A 17,137-nucleotide genomic window follows, 5' to 3' on the forward strand; every position below is an offset into this window, starting at 1 on the left:
AGAGCGGGGATGCAGGAGGTGGGTGTGGGTGGGTAAGAAGTACCGAGTGGGGAGCACATTTCTTCAGCTTCTCTACCACCAATGGCCTCTTCCCTCTTTCCTTATTCCCTGCTGTGATCATTCAAAGGGATGAAAAAACAGAGCTAACCTCAAACCCCTCACCTCCAACATGCCAGGCATCCCACAGTCTAATATTATTGCATCATCTTATTCTATGCCAGCCCCTGGCCAGAGGGAAGCTAACACATACATGCCTGATATACACACGGTTCCATTTGCTAAACTTACCTGGAGGGACTCCACTGGTGACCCACGAGTCCTGAACTTTCATTTTCTCCTGACTTTCATATGGACCAAACAAGAGCCCATCCCGTTCCTGTCGGAGGTAGTACGACCCTTCCAGATCACGGAGCACTGGGAGCTCTCGGTTCAAAGCTTTTACTTCCGGGATAGTTGAAGTAACAACATATTGATGCTGAACAGGAATGAGAGGATGTTCTAGTCCAACCATCTTACCTACTTCACGGGCCCAAAATCCTTAAATAAAAAATCGTTGTTAAATGTCACATATATAAACATACCATATCTGAAACTGATAACTCCAATTTATATTAGCATAAAGTAGGTAAAAGACTTCAGTACTCATGGCGGTCTAAAGAATGCCATAACATTGTTTTGGTCATTGCAAAATCGAGTGGGCAGAACACAAGACAGTATTGTACATTGCCCAGAGTTTTTAAGATAATTCTGTAATCTAAGGGAACTCTATTCCTAAAAATGTATTTTGCCCATAAGCAAAGGTGGGCAGAAAAAAAATTGAAGAAAAAAAAAACAAACAATCCAAATATGGAAAATGTACCAATGTTGTTAAGAAAGACAGTAATGAACTGACCGTACTTGTAGGACAGGGATGACCAGGCATGGAAGAGGCCCCATGTTGGTATAGTCAATGCAAAGCATCATAATCCTGAATAAAGCCCTTGCAAGTCAGTTCCCTCTGTTCCCCAGGTCCTCCTGTCCCCAAACTATGGATGACTAAAATTCCACAAATACAGAATTGTTCTGTTAACTTAAAATTTGAAAATGTATGTAGTTGGGGAGAGAGCGCACATTAAATGTTCTCTGTTATTTTAAAAGTTTGGTTTGAATATGTTTGTAAGATCCTTCCTTGCAAAGGGCACAAAGGTACCCAGAGTCCAGGGGCAGGCGGGAAGAGGAGAGAGCTCATACATAGTGGGGTCCCCACCCCGAGGTTTCCCACTTCACAGTGCGCATGGAGACTGTCTTATTGGTAGGAATGAATGTGATTTCTTTCCTTTGCAAACGATGGAACCAGATAATGCGTGGATGAAAAGAACTTTGACTCCCCCTGGTGACTCCTCAGTATACAGATGGGGAGCTAAAGTGCAGAGAGGGAAACCGACTTGCCCAAGGTCACACCCTGGACTGCTTTTCTTACTACAGAAATTCTTTGTTTTAAAAATCCAAGACTTCTTCACTTGTATAAAGGTAGTTTAGAATGTAAAGTGATAAAAATGATTATTCATCAGTGATATGGTGCTGCCTCACCCACTAGTGGCTTGATGGGGGCGGGGGGTAGGGGGGCTCTAAACGCTTGTTTGTTCATGATGTTGAGTAATCATTCAAATGACTGGGTAACCTTATTTAAGTTACTTCTTTGGAGGTTTCACTCTCTAAATTTTTAAGCATTTGTATTTCTGCTGTTTTCAGAATCCAATAGGAACTCTGAAGTCTCTATCATTATAAAGTTCAGAGCTAGACACAAAACCATCAATTATGAGTCAGTCAGGGAACCCAGATTATGTACACTATGTGCCAAAGTTTATTTCTGTTTAGTCATCTAACCATCACTCTTGTGTTCTGTTGCTATGTTTTGGCCTAATGGCTAAGTTGGTCACACTTGTATAATAGCCCCAGAAATGAGTATCCACTTATAAACAAAAAAATCTTACCTGTGGGCATTAAAGCTGTTTGTTGGTCTTTTAATCATTTAGAGACAATTTATTCATGGTGGTAGGATGTGAATTACAATGTCAGGATTTTGTTGGAAAATACAGTAAAGCTGCATATTCTACTTATATGCATTAGAGGAGTTTTAAAATATAAAAAGCCCAAATAGTTAGCCTAGCAATGCAAAGCACTGCAATATCCTCAATATATTTGTTTCAATTAAAAGCATAAATTGAATAAAATAAATTCTGTCCCATTCAAACATATTTACAAATTTGAGGCTAGTTGCTTGCTTATTAATGCACTTCATCATTGAAATAAAGTGGAAACGTATGCTTAAATATCATGTAACTATATTACTTGAAACCCAATGGAAAACTCTGTGCTGTTTTACCCTATGGTGGTGGTATTTGCTGGCATTCTCTCCTCTACATGTCAGTCAAGTTAACCTAAATCTAGCCAGGATTATACTTCAACCCCTGTTAGATCACCCATCTGCCAAGTACAAAGGGAAGAGAGACAATTGTGGAGGAATCATCTAAAAAAGATGCCAGTATCACCTGAAAAACACTGATGAGAAGAGTCAATAAAAATGATCATTGGAAGTGGTTTCCATTTTTAAAAAATTTTGTGATTGCCCTGGCCAGTTGGCTCAGCAGTTAGAGCGTCGGCCTGTGGTCCAGAGAGACCTGGGTTCGGTTCCCACTAAGGGCACGTACCTCAGTTGCAGTTTGTCCCCGGCCCTGGTTGGTCGTGTGGGTGGCAGCCACTTGATGTGTCCCTTTCACGTGGATGTTTCTCTCTCTCTCTCCCTCCCACTCTATCTGAACAAAAAAATGGAGAAAATTGTCCTTGGGTGAGGGTAAAAAAAATTTAAAAAAATTCCGTGATTTACGAAATGGAGTTAATATGAAGGGTACAGATTTGTGGACAAGTTTACTGGTACCAGGGTTTATATAGTGGCACTGATGGTTTATACAATGACGTTCACTGATGCCGAGTATCAGGCAAAATTAAGCAATTCTTTTTGGCTGAACACTGGGCTTCATGTTAGCATGATCCAATCACATTCTGATTTATCATATCAGGAAAATTCTTAAGTAAAGTTTACATAGTTATCTCAGGCGTAATGAGGCAATTGGAAAGGAGGTCAAGAGAAACACTCATCACTGTGCAAGGAAAAAGCTTGTATCATCATGAACAGCTGCTGCCCCTGACAAGAGGGATAAAACGAAGGTAGAATAAAGCAGTTTTTAAAGCAATACTAAAGGCAAGTTAGCCTACTGCACACCAAGAGCTCAGGAGCGTCGGGAACTGTTCTTCAGCTCTGCTTTCTTAAGAATGAGGAGACTGCCTGACTGTTGGGGCTCAGTGATTGAGCATCGACCCATGCACCAAGAGGTCACTGGTTTGATTCCTGGTCAGGGCACATGCCCAGGTTGTGAGCCAAATCCCCAGTGGGGGACATGTAGGAGGCAGCCAATCGATGTTCTCTCTCATCGATGTTTCTATCTCTCTCTCCTTTCCTCTCTTCGTAAAATCAATAAAGAAAAAAATTTAAATTAAAAAAAGAATGAGGTTACTTCCTTCTCTCTCCTGTAGGGACACCCATATAGTAGTGTTCCTCACAGCATACTTTGCAGATCATCTGGTACAGACCATACTGTTCCGGAGGTACTCGTTTAAAACACAGTGTCCCACCAAGAACACCTGAATTGGAATAATTTTGAAATCTGGGAACCTAGCTTTTTGGGGAAGTCAATTTATCAGCAGAATGGGTGCTGGTTGAACATAGAATAAGTAAAAGAATTTGAGTAATCTTAAGGCTATAGTACCCTGATGCTAGTGTCTCCCAGACCAGGGCACAGACTTTCAGGGAAATAATATCTTATTTCTTTGCCACTTGAAAAACAAAAAAACCTCATTAATTTTTAAAACTCCTCAAACAGAAGGTTTATGCAAAGAAATCTTAGATATGGGGGGCACAGGTAGAAGGGTACTGAAATCACTTACCTGCAGCATTCACAATTCTATTTGCTCTCATAGAGCCCTGTGGTGTTTCAACATCCCATGTTCCATCTGACCTGGGTTTCAGAGAAGTCACTGGTGCAGGATATTTTAACAGGGCCCCATATTTCCTAGCCCCAGCAGCCAAGGCCATAGTTAGAGAGTAAGGATCAATGTGACCATCTCCAGGATTATACAGTCCAGCTAAAATCTAAATCAATCATTAAAAAAATCAATATTAAAATAAGTATGTATTTATTATTCAGTGTAACTATATCCTGCCAGCAAATGTTTAATAAAACTGGACTTGAAAAATGCACGAGAGCATCAGATTGATCAGTCTTTTTCCTGTATCAAAGCTCAGCCTTTGGCAGGACTCACACTGAGAGCTACGTGGACAGGCTATCTTGAGGGAGACCTGCAATTGTCTCCAATATCCATACTCTCCCTCCCTTCATATAAATAGAAATGGAATGTTTATTTAGACACATAGTTACTAAGAACAAAGAGTTACCAATAGTTGGCAGCTATTAGTTCCAGTTGATAGATGAAACTATTATTAGTTCTAGTCAATGAAATGCAAATGGAAGGGTCATGTGGCAGCTTCCACAAACCACTATAAAACCAAAGACAACGGGTGTATGCCCTTTGTCTCCCTTCTTCTTTGTCCCTTCCTCCATCTCCCACCTGGAATGCAGACATGATGGCTGGAGCTCTAGCTGCCATTTAGAGTAAGAACATAAAAGTCATACCCCAGGAATGACAGAGCAATGATTTGGATATGACGGGGTCCCAGAAGTCTTCATGGAAAAGATTATTGTGAAGATGAAATAAGATTATGCATGTTAATGGCTTAGTGTAGTACCTGGTACATAAATATGTGCTGTAGTGTTATATAGTCAGTCATTATTATGACTATGCGAATTGGAGTATCACCAAGCCAAAAAAAACCCAAAACACTCAAGTGGATTTTCTTAGTCAAATCTAGTTAAAACTAGATAAATACCTAGCATGGAGTCTGCTGGGGCGGTATAGCTATGAGCTATGAGCTAGGTGATATTTATGTAGCAATATAGTATAATACCTCTACATTTGATTTAATAGAAAATGTTAATAACAGTCTTTCCGTGCACATATTTATCATACCAGGTTATTGTTTTCTGTTTAGTTCTCAAACAGAAGGTTGTTGCAAGGAAATCCTAGATCTGGGGGACACAGTAATAGAAAGGTATTGAAAATGTTCCCTCAGTTGTCATAGGTGGTAAATAAGAAGATTTTTTTCATTATATTTTCAGATTTCATTTAGCATACATAATAGCGCACCTTGTAATTTACCCAAATTTTAGTATTAATCATCTGATTTTGTCAATTAAAATGTGTGCACAATTTTTTCTATTTTTGATGAACATTTTATAATAACTTTTTCTAATCTTAAGTCAACAAATAGTGGAAATGACCGTAAGATAAGTACCTTATTCATGTTGAGTAAAGGGAACATTTCCTGAATTTTTTCAGGTTCAATAATATACTGTTCCGTTGCATGCCAGCCAGTCCGAGTCATTTGATATTTAAATTCATCTACCCTTGCAGGAGTTGTAGCAATTCTGATACTACCTGGCTGATGGAATCCCACCACCTGTTATAATAATGACAATAAAAACACATAAATAAACCATTATTTGGCACTCAAACATGATTCTTCTCCAGCATAGTGAAAATGCAGGTGTACAAGAGACTTACCATGCAGTAAAAGAGAAAACTGCATAAACATATTTGCATCTTACCAAGAGACATTCATTCATCAACTATTTACTAAGTACCTGCTCTGTGCCAGGCACTATGCTGAGCCCCAGAGATGCTGTTATGAACAAGAGAGGCATCCTGCTTGGATGGAGCTTACAGTCTACAGGTGAAGGCAGGCAGTTCATTACAATACAGTAACATGAGATAGTATTAATATACAGAGAAAAAGAGAAAGACAAAGGATTTGAGAAGAGAATATGAAGAATCAGAATGTTGCAGTGATGAGATTAAGAGTGAATTGAAATAAACATCCAGTTAGCATTAATCAAAGGCCTTTTATTGGCCGAGCACTCAGCTGGGCCCTGGGTTACAGAGATAAAAGATGCAGTCTTTGCCCTCAGGTTGCTCATAGCCTGTAGGGAAGACCAATCGGTAAGGCAACCACCACCACCACAGAGAGCTGTGTGTTGTGAGAGGGGTATGCACAATATTCTTAGAACCAAGTAATGCGTCCTCAGCTGGGCCTGACTGGTGGGTGGGCGAAGTCAAGGCCAGCTTCTCAAGGGAGATGACCCCCAGAAAAGGTGGAAGGTGAATGCTGCAAGGGGAGCCAGAATTAATGCTTTTTCAGGCAGAGAGCCCAGCACATTCCAGAACTGTGAGTAATTAAGAAGAGCTGAATTATCCAAGCATAGCAAGGAGCAGCAAGAGAAAATGTCGGAAAAGCAGGCAAAGCTCCGCTGCTGAAGGTCCTCCTCTGTCCTGCTGACCGTGGGGAGCCATTTGATATTAGCCTATGGACATTCGAAGCCTGCCACCTTATTCTGAGAGCACTAGTGAGTATGGGAAGAGATCAAAATAAAGAGGGGGCTTTGGGGGAGTACTTTTCAAAGCCGTGGGACAGTATGCCACGCACTCTTTCAGAGCCTTGTCATCCAGTTGCTCAAAGGCCCTAATTTCTTAGTTTCTAAATATAGTAGTGGACTAAAGATATTTTTAAAAGCTGCTGCTTTGTATTCTTCCTTCATTAAAAAAATCAAGAAGAGTGGGTAATTACATGGATAATACACTTTGAGAAATTAAACTGATTGTAGAGCAAACTTCAGAGGTTCTTGCCTTAAACTCTCATCAGATTTCTCTATCATGTTAAACATTTCACATGCCCTTGATGTCGCTACACATGATACCAAACCCTTCAGAGAGCTTACATATTTCTATGAAACTGACCTAAAATACATGTCAAGTTAAACACATTTACCTGTCCAGTTTCTTCTTCCAGTTTTTCATAAAGTTTGATGCTATCATAGTGTATTTTCTTCAAGTTTATTCCAGGATGAAAGTAAGTTGTTAAACCTGCCTTAAAAGTGAGGCGGAGAAAAAAAAAAGTGATCATTCTGAAAATGTTGACAGCTTATCTGTTAAGCAGGAATTTATTGCTGACAAGAAATGGGGCAGCACCTGCCAACCCCGCAGGATGAGAACACATCAGCACCAGTTCTAGCAAACCCAGAGCATAAGGCTTGTGACACAGTTATAAGACCAGTTTGAACCATATAAGTTATGTCAGAGCCAGCCAATGAACATATATATTAAGTCCCTAAAAGTTATTAGGGAAAGTGTTGTTTGAACATTCAGAAAAGGGATGATCTGGCAGGAAGTTTAGGAACATACGCTCTGAGGACGAATATGGGGGGAGGATCTACAGTGTGGACTCACCCAGCAAATCATGTGTGTCTCCTTAAGGAGAAGGACTATAGACAAGCAAAGAGCTTTCCCGAACCCAATCCCCACCATTCCCTTGAATGGAGCAGCCCTCCTGTTCCCTTTGAAATGTCCAGAATTCAAGAATTGGAAAATTCCTGGAAATTATAGCCTGGTGAATTGGTGAACAGACTTTTGTCATAGCTTTACTGGTGTGATGAGCACATAGCTTTACCCCACAAATACTTGCTGAATAGATACTGAGTAATTACTCTCAGGAAAAATATATCTAAATATTAGCATACCAAAACCCCTTTTATCAACTCAGATGCAATGTAGTATCCAAAGAATTCTAAGCATTTCTATGAAGCAGGTTCTTTCAATGAAATGTCTAGGGCTTCAACTTGTAGCTAATGTATCCTGGAAAGTTCATCAGAATACAATCTGCTCTAAATAAAATCTATTTAGGAGTATTTATATGGTTCTTCTATGGTAGTGGTGGGTATTTGGTTCTCCTGAACTCCAAAACACCCCATTTAAAAATTCATCAATTATTCTTTAGGGACTAGAATCCTCAGGCTTCTATCAAGTACTTGTTCAAGCATTTGGACATACACATGCTACTTTTTTGAGAAAAATCCTGGCCTAGCTTACAAGCCCCCTCATAGCACAGCCCCATTACGATGGAACTAGAAGTCTAGCTCCTTAACTTTCAGTCAAATGCTCTACTCTCCTTTACATGCGTGGTATCTATTGTGCATAGAGCTTTTCTAGTTTAATAATAGAGAATTCCTGGCCTTCGGGTATCTGCTAGAGAACTCAATTTTGTCTTCCATGTAGTTTCCATCATTTGAAAAATTTGATATTTATGAGCACTGACCTAGAATTCTGGTCACCATATACTCCTCAAAATTCTCTAACTTTAACCTAGGTTAAGCCAGACCACCAGAAAGTTGTATACGATCTACACTACATCAACCTTCTTCTTCCCCACCCTAGAAAGCCATTTTCATAGAAGGAGTTAGTGATCTTTCATTTGAAAGTGTCACATGGGTCAGTTTATATAAAACTGTTATTCAAAAAATTTAACCTAATATTTTTTGTTTAGGGAACAAATTCTTCTAGAAAGTCCTGGTCAAGGAGAAGTTAGTCTACTGTAGTGAAATAGTGTACCTATTTCTCCTGAAAACTCACACTACTCTAGTTTCCTTGCTTCTAGGACAATCAGAAGTAAGTCTTGAGCTTAATTTTTTTTGCCAGGCATAAAATTATCTTATTATTTTTTGTATCCTATATATATTTTATTAACTGGATTTTGTCTTTTAATCAATATTTAAAATTTAGGGTCTTATTGTTTTTATTGTAAGCTATCTGAATGTAATATCTTACATGGTATTTACTGTTATTTATGTAAAATGTTTTTCTGTTATGAGCTTCAGTAAAGTTTATTAAATGAAAGTTTGAAGAAGGAAAAAACATTGTTCTTATCCTTCAAGATTTTATGATCTGAATAAGATCATGAAACTTTCATACATGAAACAATCAAATCAAAAGCATATGATTAAGTGCCGGAACGTAAAAAGACATAAAAACTAAGAGAAGAGAAGATGATGGAAGGGTCACAGAAATCTTTAAGGAAGACAAGAAAAGGCTTACATTTGATTTAAAGAAAGAAAATAATTATAGAAGATAAAAGAGGGAAGTTGAATCAGAGATATGAATAATCACTAGACACTATAGCCCTTTGAATAAAATAAGAACTTATGAATCCTTATTGATATAAATAACTAAATAAAAAGGAAAGCTCTTCCATTTGGTAGATTAACAATAATAAATTAATGAAAGGAATGATGGAGTTACAAACATTATCAATTGAGCTAGTGATGCTCTATCTCCTTAATAATCCTCCCCCCTCTTTAATGAGCCTCAACAGCCTCAAAAAGCCCATTGACCAACCTCAAGCCATTCTACATCCCAGAGGCTCCAAATCTTTTATCCATGTACTCACATCCAATTAAAAAGTTTGAGCATACCCTCTAAAATATGTGTACTTCCTGATTTCACATGATATAGAAATATGTATCACTGCTCTGGCCAGTTTGGCTCAGTGGTTGGAGCATCGACCTGTGGACCAGAGAGTCCTGGGTTCGGTTCCTTCTAGGGGCGCATACCAAAAATAAAACAAAACAAAAAAAGAAATATGTATCACTAAATTAACAGAGATTATAACATATACAAACCCAACTTGAAATGAATTAAATATTTTAAATAATTATTTTGTTTACTATGTAGAAAAGCTTTGGAATATTAAGTTTATGTATTGGCAAGGGCTATGTGATTAATATACTTTATTACTAAAATATGTATATTGGATTAATCTTGGTAAAACAGCAATCTGAAGACCTATCTCTTAGGTTTGTTTTATCTGAGACTGGTTTGAATGGCTGAGGTAGCTGGGGAACCCACCTGCTATTGATAAGGAGATCTAATTGGGAGGAGAGCACTCTCTGGGCTGTGCTCTGTAGCTCAGCACCACTGCCTCCCTCCCAATCACCACCGACCGGAAGGTTTCTGTTGAAGTTCGGCTATGAATGTTTCATGTTCTCTTGTTCATCAGTTGTTGTTACAAGCTAATTGGAAGGCAACACATTTTTCCACTTTAAATGTGTAAAATCCCACTGAAACTCCTCATTTTAAATGGGTTAAACATTTAAATGGGTTAAAAAAAACTTAACTTTTGCGAATATAAAAGTTTTTTTAGGTGATACATATCATTTTGGCCATAAAAATTTAATAATAATGTCAGCATTTCCAAACATCCTTTTTCAACATGCTCTCTTCCCAGCAGGATTGTTTTGCAAAAAGGGTAATTATTTCTCACTTATTGTAACATCACCTTCACTGTGAAAGGATACAATGCATCTATTTTTTAAATATGTATCTGCTATGTAGAAATGACCTGCAGCCATGTGCATGACCTACAAAGGTCACCAAGTTTAAGACACTGTCTTTTAGTAAAAGAAAAACTTTAAGTTTCACAACTTTTAATTATCATTATGAGATAACCAACAAATCTCCATGTAGTACAACACTCTCTCTCCCTTTTCATCACCTTTTAAGTTATATTACTTAAAGCCCTGGTTCCATAAAGTGAACCACAATGATGATATCCTACGGTATGTGATCTGCAGCATGCCCCGCCAGACTGAAGACAAAAGGAGAAGTGAGGAGACTCCCATTGTACATTCCAACCTCCCCCTTACACAGTCCCTTGGAATCATATCCAACCCATCACCTGCATCAACGGTGAGGGCTATATATAAATACTGGTAAAGCTTAATTTCTTGTTTACATTTCTAGATCAAAATTAATAGGGGGTTATAATATCGTCTTTCTACACCCCAAATGGATCACCTTGCATCTTTAGTCCTCAACCCTCTAAAACTTCCACTTTCTTACCACCCCCAGGGCAGCTCCAGAACGGCGTCTCGCTCAGTCCTTCCCCCTCCCCTCCATCCCACAAGAACTGCTCCATATTTGTAGTGTCAGGTGCCCACAAAGAAGCTTCATTGAAATATAGCAAACCCTCGGGATTTGTGGATTTTTGACTCCACTTTGAATACTCACACTGCAAGCTGTGCTCCTCCCTAAGCATTGATTCCTACACTCCCAGGCCCCTTTAACCTGAGCACGTGTTATACTTCAGTGAGATTGCCTTTATTTTTTGTAGGGCTAGAAGGGCGGTATTCTTCCACCTTCTCATATCTGCTCCAAATACTTCTCTGTGTTAAAATTCCTAATACATGGGATTTTTTGTCATGTTACTCCTCAGAGGGAAGCCTCCTTGACTTGCAAAAATCTATAGAATCAGCTTCTGAGGGCAACCCTCTTTTCTTTTCCTTCAATCCTGGGGTAGGGGCGGTGGGGTGGGGGTAAATTACCTGGCTTCTGATACCTGACTCCATCTTGAACTCACACTGCATGAATCTCATTTTGTAAACCATCACATACTACACTGTTCACAAACCAGGATAATGCCCTTTCCACTTACTCGGGTATCTCTTTGCATAAGGGGAATTATTTTGCACAGTTAACATTTAACAAGAAACTAGCATATTAAAAACTTTGCCTACCTTTCTTAAAAGAACTTAGACTAAAGGTATGTTGCTTTATTTAAATTCTTGAAGATGTCTCAGAAGTAAAATCGCAGGGAATTTGGTAATCTATTCTAAAATGCAGGCCACATCAAATCAATCAAATATAAATGAGCAAATAAGTAATTAAAATATTAAAGAGTACATTCTCCTTAACAATCTAAAAGTATTTAAGGGATGTAAGTCCTCCCTCTTACGATATTTCCACGTGCGTCGATTTCCCTCTGCCTACACGCTCTCACGGGGCAGCCTCACAGCCCCTCGCTCACTCACTTCCGCCTTGTCTCTGCTCTTTGAAGTAGCCTCCTGACTCTCCATCTCCATCATTCTTTATCCCTTGACCCAGCTTTCCAGTTCTTCACGGTACTGATTAGTCTGATGCTACTTGTGTATTTTCGGTCTGCCCTACCAGAATGCGCCTCAGAGGGCAGGGACTTGGTTTTGTTCACTGCTGTGTCCTCCCCTAAACCAGTGCTGGCTTGACACAGTATAGGCTCTTAGTAAACATGTGTTGAAAGAGTGACTGAATGTCCAGCAAGGAGAAGTTATAGGAGAGCTACAGCAGAAATGCAGGCTTTCTTTTCCATGATAGCAAAAAGCCTACATAGAAAGTGTTCCTCAGGGAGGGTAGAATAGCCAGGGGTGTTGGCGGCTTCCTGGACCCCCCTCTCTAGGTAGCTGAGGGGAAACAGGGGAAACAAAAGACAAGTGTGCCTGTGAAGGTTCTGAAATTACACTCTAGGTGCCTGGGCCTCTCTCCTGGACTGGGGGGTGATTGGCCTGGAGAGAGAGGAAAGAGGGAAGAGGAGATGGGCTTGATACCATTTTTTTTAATCCTCATCCGAGGGCATTTTTGCATTTATCTTCAGATAGAGCAGGAGGGAGAGAGGGAGGAAGAGAGAGAGAGAAACATCGAGAGGCACATGGAGCAGCTGATCCCACACGACCTCAACCGGGCCGGGGACAAACTGCAACCGAGGTACGTGCCCTTAGCGGAACCAAACCCAAGACTCTCTGATCCTCAGGCTGATGCTCTAACTGCTGAGCCAAGCCGGCCAGGCCTTGATACCATTTTTCTAGGGCCCTTCATTCAATGTGGTCGGGCCCTGTGGCCACTAGGACTTGGGGCCAACTGGTTTTAAATCTGGGCTGCACTGCCCTGGTCGGTTTGGCTCAGAGGTTGGAGTGTCGGCCTGAGGACCAGAGAGTCCCAGGTTCGGTTCCCGCTATGGGCACATACCAAAAAAAAAAAAAAAAAAAAAAAAAAAATCTGGGCTGCACTCTCCCCAACACTCAACTAACTAGAGGCAGGCAGCCCTTTCGGTGCTCAGACTCTACCCTACACCTTGAGCACGTTCTGGATGTCAAAAGGCCCCTCAAAGTAGGGTTTACTCTTGTCTCAGCAGAAGAAAGCTAGTGACAGTAAGTTGAGCTAACACAACCAACTCTTCCTCCAAAAGAAATCTGTACTGACAGTCGTAAAACCTTCCTCTCCCCTCCTTATTGGACTTCAGAAATAACTGGTCTGACAGCATGAAAGCAGTGTCACTCACCCCATTACCCTGAGCAGCTTCCCATTTCACCCAGTTATTGTGTAGCAGTGGAGCAAGTATGCATATACCATTAAATGTGTTTTATTTAACACAAAAGCAGTCACATGTTCTCAGTCCTCACAGTTAAGTCTTCATGTAGCCAAGCTGTTGTCTCACAACACAAAATTAAAATAAATAAATAAATAAAACGGACCTCTAAAAACTAGGTGAGAGCAATATCGGTGGAGGTCTCAGCCATGTTCAGGATCACACAGCCACTGTTCTTCGGTACAAAGGGCACCATTAACTAGACACTTACCGTGTGTGTGTGTGTGTGTGTGTGTGTGTGTGTATATCTTCACCCAAGGACATTTTTGCACTTATCTTCAGATAGAACAGGAGGGAGAGAAGGAGGAAGAGAGAGAGAGAAACACTGAGAGACACATCGAGCGGCTGCCACCCACATGACCCCAACCGGGGCCGGGGAAAAACTGCAACTGAGGTATATGCCCTTAGCGGGAACCGAACCTGGGCCTCTCTGGTCCTCGGGTCGATGCTCTAATCACGGATCCAAACCAGCCAGGGATTACCATGTGTTTAATAACTTTACACATATTAACTCAATCTTCATCATAACCCTAGCCGGCAGGTACTATTAATATTTCCATTTTACACATCAGGAAATGGGAATTTAAGTAAGTTGCCATAAGTCACATGTGTAGAAAATGGCAGAGCCAGGATGTGAATCCAGAGGCCATGTGTTCCAGATAAAGACAGTGCTGATCACAGCCTGGAAGTACGCCAACCAAAATAGAACTGCCCTTTCTAACTCATTGAAATGGAACTCACTCTAAAGAGCCAGCAGTGGGGTGTTGTGAGTGGGAAGGAAACCGACCGCACTAGTGCACAATTCAGTGTGTGGGACAGCTCTGAGGTACTTTTCTTACTGCATGCCAGGTGGATCCAGCAGTGAGCTCCGATTTCTCCAGGAGGACCACATCTTTCATCCCTGCTTTGGCTAGGTGATAAGCCAGGCTCACACCAATGCAGCCACCTCCAATGATCACTGTCTCTGCTCTGTCTGTCCATCTTGTTTCTGCAGATACCGATGGGTTGTCTTTTCTGGAAGACAATTAAAAAAAACAAAAAACGGTTGCTCTACTAGGCTGTGGTAGCCATAGGTTTTTTAAAGGCATCTAAAGCCTAACTTAGGTAACCTGGTTGGGGGAAGGAGGAGGAGGCATTTGAGCACCATTCCATATAATTCTGGTCCATTGTAGATAACTAATACAGCTAAAGAACTAAACAGGTGACTTCTTTTTTCCCCCAGAGAATCTAGAGAATATTTTTTCACAGTCTATTTCAAGAACACACTTGTAATCATTTTATTCCATGAAAAACCATAATCATCATGAAGTTTAGTATCCATAAATCTTGGATCACCACCCTCTACTGTTTTACAGGTTGAAGAAAGCCAGCTGGAGTATAACATTCTTCCTTACTTAACTTCCTTTCACCGAGTACATGCTTCTACAATTAAAATTACTACTCAGTGGACTGAGTGTTGTCCTGGAGACTGAGAGTTCTCGGAACATTCCCAGTCAGGGCATGACCAGGTTGCTGGCTCATTCCCCAGTAGGGGGCATGCAGGAGGCAACCTACTGATGTTTCTCTTATATTGATGTCTCTATCCTTCTCTCCCCCTCCTCTCTCTCTAAAGAAAATCAATAAAAACATATTAAAAAATAAAATAAAATTATTGCTCAGTGGTCAAACATATTTTTTGCATGACTGTCTTCCTAGCTGGATTGTAAGCTTCTCCAAGACATATTGTACAAAGCAATGTGCATCCCTGGCCGGTTTGGCTCAGCAGTTAGAGCATGGGCCTGAGGTCCAGAGAGACCCAGGTTCGGTTCCCGCTAGTTTATCCCCGACCCTGGTTGGGTCGTGGGGATGGCAACCACTGGATGTGTCCCTTTTGCGTCAATGTTTCTCTCTCCCTCCCTCCTTCCCTCCCTCCCACCCACTCTGTCTGAACAAAAAATGGAAAAATGTCCTCCGGTGAGGATAAAAAAAAAAAACAATGTGTAAGTAAGCCACAGAAGAACATATATACACCTGTGTTTGTAGACATAGATCATCTCTGGGTAGATACAAAAGTCACTATAACAGATGACTGGGGAAGGCGGCTGGAGTTGGAGAAACTTTGCACTGGGAACCCTTTGATCCTGTATCACTTTGCGCGGTTGTTCATGGAGAAGAAAACAGAGATCAGGAAGAAATCCGAATGCCCTTTATTCAGAAGCCAAAGCACCCCTAAAGCCCGAGTCTGCCTCAGCCTCTCACTCCCACCCTGCAGCCGCCAGGCCTTTGGCTTCTCAGTGGCCAGGTTCCCACTCACCCTCGGAGGTCGCTGGCAGAGCGTGGGGAGCCAGGCAGCCGTAAACCCCGCAGCGGAAGGCCCCGCAGCCGCTGCGCGCCCGGGCGGAGCATGGCGAAGCGAGGGCTTGGGCCCCTATTCCGAGGCCAAGGCTGGCCGGCTGCCTGAGGCGCTGGAGGATCCTCCCTCCGAGAGGGGCGGGCTCCTGCACAGACACGCTCCGTGCCCCCAGGGGCGTCAAGGCACCCGTTGGGGCCCCCGGAGCCAAGAAGGTGAGTTTTCCAAAGTCCGGACTACTCGGTCAGCCCCCTGGCTGCGGGCTCCCCGTGCGGGTGTTCAGGTCCCGGGGAGGCCAGCCAGCTCTGCGGCCCTGGCACCTGGACGGCCCTGGGCCTGGTGGCGAGGCCGGTGGCGATATGTCGTGGGGTGAGGATAAGATGATAAACCCCGGCACCCGTCTTGGAGCCAGCCGGCACCGCGCCAGTGCTTTGCGCAAACATTCTGCTCCTTCGAAAGCCTCCCTACTTTACAATTGAGAAACTGCGGGCCGAGAGAGAGAGGGAGGGAGGGAGGGAGGGAGAGAGAGAGAGAGAGAGAGAGAGAGAGAGAGAGAGAGAGAGAGAGAGAGAGAGAGAGAGAACGAGAACTAGTGCGGAAGCAAGTGGGGTCGGAGCCTTGGGGTCGGAGCCTTGGGACCGGGAGGCCGAGGCCGCACGCATATTTCCTCCGCTCAGCCCGCCTGCAGTCTGGCTGTCCCTGTCCCCGGTTGGCCTGAAACCAGCTTGGTGCAGACAGTGCCAGACCTGCGGGGGGTGGAGGCAGGGTGCATGGGGACCCCTCCGCCTCATCCCACCCCGAAGTCCCTGTCTCCGCCAGCTCTTGGCTTCGTTCACCCATTTCTCTCTCTCTCTCTCTCTCTCTCTCTCTCTCTCTCTTCTCTCTCTCTCTCTCTGTGTGTGTGTGTGTGTGTGTGTGTGTGTGTGTGTGTGTGTGTGAGTGTGATGGGAAGGAGGAGTGACAAAATAGGAAGGGCTTGAGTTTGGATGGGGAGGGCATATCCAGGACTTCTCAAAGCAACCCACCTGAACCCCCAAATTCATAAGAGACTGTAGGGGAAAATGGGATGATAGGAACATGAAAATGTGCACCACCAACTTATTTATACGAAAAAGTTAGGAACAATCAAGATGTCCTACAGTAGTGGGCTCCCTAAATAAAGTAAGTTCCATCCACGTGGTAAGATGTTAGGCAGCCCATTAAGGAGCTAAGTATGGAAGCAGGCAAAGGGCTCTGGCAATGTGAATTTACAAAAAGAGATTGTACCACCAACTGATCGCAACTACATATATAAAAATACTTATATACACACCGGAAGGACAGACACAATAGTGGTAGTAATTACACAAGTGAGGAATATGGGTTTAAAAATCTTAAAAACAATTTGAACATACTTCTCTGATTATAAAGGTAAAAATATGGACATTGAAGAAAATGGACTTAATAAAAGCATAAAGAAGCAAAGAACATTGTGGGTATTTCTTTCTTTAATACTATGTTCTCTTTTACAGTTCATTTTTTTAAGGTTTTGAAAATATGCTGTCTCTGTTCAATTTCTTCCTGGCCTCTACTCTTGCAACACCAAGCTTATG

General features: G+C 41.9%; 1 protein-coding gene across 8 annotated transcripts in view; it reads right to left on the reverse strand.

Annotated features, from left to right (window-relative positions):
* Positions 1-15,601, reverse strand: part of DMGDH (dimethylglycine dehydrogenase) — a 55,644-nt gene extending 40,043 nt beyond the window's left edge. For 3 of the 8 annotated variants that reach the window (XR_004961648.1, XM_036279083.1, XM_036279085.1), the window contains exons 1-6: positions 15,227-15,327; positions 14,056-14,230; positions 6,980-7,078; positions 5,450-5,614; positions 3,985-4,189; positions 289-537 (exon numbers count right to left, since the gene is read on the reverse strand). Coding sequence is in view for 7 of the 8 variants with exons in the window: in XM_036279083.1 (XP_036134976.1) it covers positions 289-537; positions 3,985-4,189; positions 5,450-5,614; positions 6,980-7,078; positions 14,056-14,230; positions 15,227-15,249 (916 nt within the window). In the remaining variant the exon portion in view is untranslated. Of the gene's footprint in view, positions 1-288; positions 538-3,984; positions 4,190-5,449; positions 5,615-6,979; positions 7,079-9,455; positions 9,576-13,957; positions 14,015-14,055; positions 14,231-15,226; positions 15,334-15,509 lie in introns of those variants that run through there. The other 5 variants (XM_036279082.1, XM_036279084.1, XM_036279088.1 and 2 more) reach the window with 5 other exon arrangements.
* Between the last annotated feature and the right edge of the window lie 1,536 nt (positions 15,602-17,137).

This window comes from Molossus molossus, unplaced genomic scaffold (genome assembly GCF_014108415.1).
Source record: "Molossus molossus isolate mMolMol1 unplaced genomic scaffold, mMolMol1.p scaffold_m16_p_3, whole genome shotgun sequence".
NCBI lineage: Eukaryota > Metazoa > Chordata > Mammalia > Chiroptera > Molossidae > Molossus > Molossus molossus.